This window comes from Salmo trutta, chromosome 32 (assembly GCF_901001165.1).
Source record: "Salmo trutta chromosome 32, fSalTru1.1, whole genome shotgun sequence".
Taxonomy (NCBI): domain Eukaryota; kingdom Metazoa; phylum Chordata; class Actinopteri; order Salmoniformes; family Salmonidae; genus Salmo; species Salmo trutta.
The window spans coordinates 32,676,840-32,682,329 of record NC_042988.1 but is presented as its reverse complement, the minus strand read 5'-3'; the positions used below and the strand labels follow the sequence as shown (position 1 = coordinate 32,682,329).

The 5,490-nt window shown below is 43.9% G+C and overlaps 1 protein-coding gene across 1 annotated transcript; it reads right to left on the bottom strand.

The window, feature by feature from the left end:
- Positions 1-2,443: 2,443 nt before the first annotated feature.
- LOC115171746 (myeloid-associated differentiation marker-like) lies at positions 2,444-5,043 on the bottom strand. Its single transcript, XM_029728845.1, has 2 exons — positions 4,395-5,043; positions 2,444-3,369 (listed from the first exon to the last, which is right to left on the bottom strand). The coding sequence occupies exons 1-2, from the start codon at positions 4,659-4,661 to the stop codon at positions 2,782-2,784; spliced, it is 855 nt and encodes a 284-aa protein (XP_029584705.1). The 5' UTR covers positions 4,662-5,043; the 3' UTR covers positions 2,444-2,781.
- Positions 5,044-5,490: the final 447 nt, after the last annotated feature.

The window sequence follows — 5,490 nt, the reverse complement described above, 5'->3', positions numbered from 1 at the left end:
CACAGCTACAGTATTTGAAAGATTTCAGATACTATTTGAACCCAGCTCTGGTCCAAGTGCACATCCCCTATCCAGGGAAACCCATGCTTGTGAAGTAACCTCACATTTGTTCAGTTCAATGTTCCTAACTTGACTTAAGCTCTTTTTTGACGCTTGATGGCTATTGATAAATATCCCCATCCATGTTCTTGAGAAAGGGAGAGAAAGAGATGGAGGGAAGGGGGATTAGTGGTAGGCAAAGGATTTGTAGAAGAACTATTCTGTTTCCACTGAAAATGGAAATCGAATAGTGTTCTGGTTGATAAAGATAATATGATATCAAATCAAACTTTATTTGTCACATGCGCCGAGTACAACAAGTGTAGACCTTACCGTGAAATGCTTACTTACTTATATGCGTACTACTGCCCCAGTTCAGAGTGTACCATACCAACTTTGAATGTATCACTCTAGATTTTTGGAATCATTTACAAAATGTATTACATTTGGATTCAATGGTGCTACTAGGGCAGTTTGACACAATAATGAGAAATTAGTTCACCGAGGTGTACAATTGTTTTGATTGATTGACTCTACTGCCAATGTTTGTCTATGGAGATTGCATGGTTGTGTCAACAGCAGCAGCTGTCTCAGCTGAAGGACAATGATCCCTTTAAATATTGTCAGTGCATTGCCTAACTCCCTCTCTACTGTTATATACCCTCATATTCTTCTTCCTTCTCCTCTCTCTATATACTTCTTCTATCTCACTCTCACTCTCCCTCCTCTCTCTCTATTTCTCTCTCTTTCTCTTTCTCTCCCACTCTCACTTCTCACTCTCTCTATCTCTGCCTCATCCATTTTTCACTTTTACCTCCCTCTTGATCTGTGCCAAGGAGACAGCAGCAACATAACTTCATTTCTCTTTTGAACAAATCAATAATCCCCGTCAAAGGTTGCAAGACAGAAGAAAAGATGTGGACATAAAAGACCTTGACTTCATTACCATAATCGGATCAGGAACCTCCATCATTCTGCTGGCTTCTGTTTTGGAACAATGATTCTTCATTTGTCACTTAACTTAATTTCTCTCATGAAGAAAGGAATAACCCCTGCCATATGTATCACAAAACAAAGTGTGGGCATGAGAGACCTTGACATCATTACCATTAACAGATCACCAACCACAATTATTCTGCTGTCTTTTTACAAATTATAATTAGTTTAGCAGCCTCAGAATGGCCCAATATGTTCCCTATCAAATTGAATCTGTGGTAAGCCACGGTCCGTGAGGGATTCAGATGCTGCATGTGTAAGAGAGTGATGTCATCCAGGTGGGACGGAACGGAGTGTGGTTAAGACTTATCTCGCTGTCGGCTTCCCCACCGCACTCAGCAAACACAGAAAGAGACATGAAAGCAAAGTCCAGGGCTGGACCTCGACATCCCACGCCATTTCATCCAATGGGCCTCTGATAGCAGACACACCCCAGCAAACAGGGAGAGGGAGGGAGTGTTGCTGAATGTCCTTTCCCAGTGTTGTAGAAACAGAATAGGTGTTACAGTAAATACATACACTAATGCAGTGAGGCCAAAACATATGATTCTTATGGACTTTTAAGCAAATGTTTTCTTTATTTTATTGTTATATAACATTATTAAAACAATTTAGTCATATCAGCTAAATGTCAAAAGTTATGTTTTACTTATTCAGATTCATGTTTGAGCTGAATTCTGTCATATCTGTCTGGATTGCATGTTTGTCAGGATTAGAGTAGGTACAGTAGACGCACAAAGAGAGAGAGAGAGAGAGAGAGAGAGAGAGAGAGAGAGTGTGTGTGTGAGAGAGAGAGAGAGAGAGAGTGAGAGAGAGAGAGAGAGAGAGAGAGTGTGAGAGAGAGAGAGAGAAAGTGAGAGAGTGAGAGAGAGAGTGTGAGAGAGAGAGAGAGAGTGTGTGAGAGAGAGAGAGAGAGAGAGAGAGTGTGAGAGAGAGAGAGAGAGAGAGAGAGAGAGGAGAGAGAGAGAGAGAGTGAGAGAGAGAGAGAGAGAGAGAGAGAGAGAGAGAGAGAGAGAGTGAGAGAGAGAGTGTGTGTGAGAGAGAGAGAGAGAGAGAGAGAGTGAGAGAGAGAGAGAGAGAGAGAGAGAGAGAGAGAGAGAGAGAGACCTAGATTCAATCAGTTCCACGTTAACCCGTGATAACCGACAACTGCATAGCAGATCTGTTTTTATTTGGGCCATGACAAAGGTGTAACATCGTTGGAGCTGTCAAATCAGTAAAAACAATGATCTGCTATGCAGTTGTGGGTTATCTGGGGATAACGCGGAACTGATTAAATCAAGGCCAGAGAGACAAAGATGAAATGGAGAACAGAATAAGAGAATAAAAGGAACATATCAAGAACAGCTCTTTGATCTTTCTATTCACTTTGAGTACAGCCCATGTGGACTGCATAGTTCCTTGTGTATTTTAGACGGGAAGACAAAATATACATTGGATCTACGTACAGATCCAAGCATTCAGAACATTGTTATCCACCTCATGGTTTGTGAATTGCTAGCAGTATTATAACCCCATTTTATCCATGAGGAAGCATTATCATTCACAAAAATGTAATCTTGCCAAGTAAAACGGTTATTATCCACCATACAGAGACATTCTCCCAATACGAATTAGTGTTCCAAAAAAACAGCATGGTTACAGTTTGCTGTATTCATACAAAAGCAAAGTTCAGTCTATTGTTTAAGATCCGGCACTGTGTTTCAGGGCCAGTTCTCAGGTTGGGTAAGGTGGGTGACCTTTGACCTAAGCCGGGGTGACGAAGAACACCAGCTTGAAAGAGTAGACCGTGTCCACAATGTAAACCACAAGGTTGAAACAGGTCATGAACGCCACTACGACCAGGTTATCCCAGTAGCAGGTGCGGCCACACCCGCTGGGTCTGCTGTGGTTGTTCTGGAAGCTATAGAGAGGCCATATAACCACGCACGTCATGTACATCAGCACGGCCAGCACGTTGTAGCCCGTCAGCACCTTGTCGAACGGGAACGGGAAGAGTGACAGCAGGCGGCAGATAGTAAAGAGGATGATGATGAGGGCGAAGATGAAACATAGCGAATAGACCGCCACGCACCACTGGAGCCCTGGGAACCGCGAGTAGAGGCCATGGTCCAGAGAGATGAAGATGATGCAGGCCACGAAGGCCTCGAGGACCTTGAGGAGGCCCGGGACGGTGGAGAGGAACCCGCTGATCTCGCCGGGTTTGGCCCGGGTCAGGCCCACCTCCGTGGCGTACAAGATGAAGGCCAGACAGGAAGTGACGGTGGCGGCGATCTGCTTCCCGCATGAGGCACAGGTGTAGAAGGTGGGGTAGATGATGGAGGCAGCCAGCACCTGTTAAAGCCCAAGACAATAGATGATAATGATGGATGAATAACAGCAATGGAATAGGATAAACAACATCAGAGTTTGAAGACAATAACATGGAATGTCAGTGGACTTAATTGACTCATTAAAGTTGTCAAAGTGCTATGGGTGTCACCTGATACTTCCACTTCATCTACTACCAATGTAGCTCCTACTCAATAAATCCTTCCAAAATGTTGGCAAAGCTACAGGAATTCCAACGCACTCCTTAATGGTTAAAGTCTTTCCTTTTATTGCATTTATCCAATTTCCTCACTGATCTGACTAGAGAGGTGAAATATGGACTACACTAGAGAAAAAGATAGATTAGCTGCCTTGCTGTTGTGACATACTGAAGATGAGATCATCACTTTGATCAATACCTCGTTCTAGTTCAGTGGAACTAGCAATTACAAATGACTATTACTACATCAGTATCTGCTGGCATCTATGTCTCAGTTTAAGTTCATTTGCAATTAGTGTGAGAGTAAGTGTACGTACACGACTAGCGATTGCTGCCATTATTGGATCGACCATCAATTCTAAGTGGTACTAAAATATTTCATGTTTCATTTAACCACTTTTTTCATGTACCGTATGATGATAACAACAACTGGCTGTTCAAGGTCCAGTGCTGATCCTCACTCTATATAAGCGCATAATATATATGTAAAAAAGTAAGTAGCCTTATCTCAGCCAGAACGGCCCATAGGTGCTGGAACCTAACTCCTGTTTCTGAAGCATGAAGCAGTGTGATGTACAAGTACACCTCCTCGAACAGAAGTCTAGTCTATGGCAGGGAAGATTGATGTGTAATCTCCCAAGAATCGCCTTTTAATTGATTTTCAATTACACAAAAGTAAACTACACACATCCATCTCTACTCTAGTTTTGAATGCTTATATTGTCTCAATGTAACTGTCACACATTGACACTAATATGTAGGTATGTTATCTGGATTCTACCCCTTATAGTCTAACCCACAGACAAAAGACGCCGTGGAAGTTACCCACCATGAGCGTGGACAGCATGGCAAAGGCGGTGGTGAAGTCGTCCCAGGAGATGGGCACCCGGGCATGGAGGGTGGTGAACTCCATGATGAGGATGAAGAGGGTGACGAAGCAACAGAAGACCCAGGTGAACATGCACCAGGCCCAGTAGGATGAGCCGAAGTGACCCACCGAGGCCACCAGGCTGAAGGAGATACATGTGAGGACCACCTCCAGCATTCTCACGATGCCCACGGGCACCGTCAGGGTCCGCGTGTCCAGGGTCACCATGGCGATGCTAGTTCTGGTCAGATCCGGCTGTCGAGTACAGTACTGTACGGCAGTTTTACCTTTTAACCTACCCAAACCGATTGTAGATGGCTGTTTTTTGTTTTCTCACCGTTTTTTTTTCCTGTTGATCTCTTTGCACTCTGATCTCTCTTCCACTTCTTTGGACAGCTCTCTCTCTCTGAGCTCTCCCTGCCTCCTCTCCCTGACTTGACTCAAAAACGATTATTTCTCTACTTGTCACACCTCTCTCTGACACTCTCTGTCAGTCTCTTCAGGCTTCTGTCTTCTTCTATTCCTCTCCTCTTCCTGTATGCAATCCTCCTGTATCTGATACTCCTGTATGTGATCCCCTGTAAAGTCTGGACTGCTCTGACAGGGCCACGGTACTGTAGGAATGCAGAGAAGGGTGTAGACTGCCTGCCACTCCCTCTGCTACCTTATCAGGCCTTCCTCAAATGGTACTCAGGTGAAGGTTTGATTATAGGCTTTGTGTGTGTGTGTGTGTGTGTGTGTGTGTGTGTGTGTGTGTGTGTGTGTGTGTGTGCGTGCGTGCGTGCGTGCGTGCGTGCGTGCGTGCGTGCGTGTGTGCATCAAGCCCCGGATGTCAATGTTGTGTGATTATGAAATAGGGTGTAGTCGGTCACCCTTATCAGTAAAAGTGAATAATACCTCAGTTATTTAAGTAGTACATATACTGAGCTGATCTTGCTGTGTATTATACCATGTACTGTAGCCTACTGTATAATGTATATGATACGATATACTTCATTGTCCAGTTACATTAATTTCATGACATCAGCATACAAATACACAAACACAACACAATATA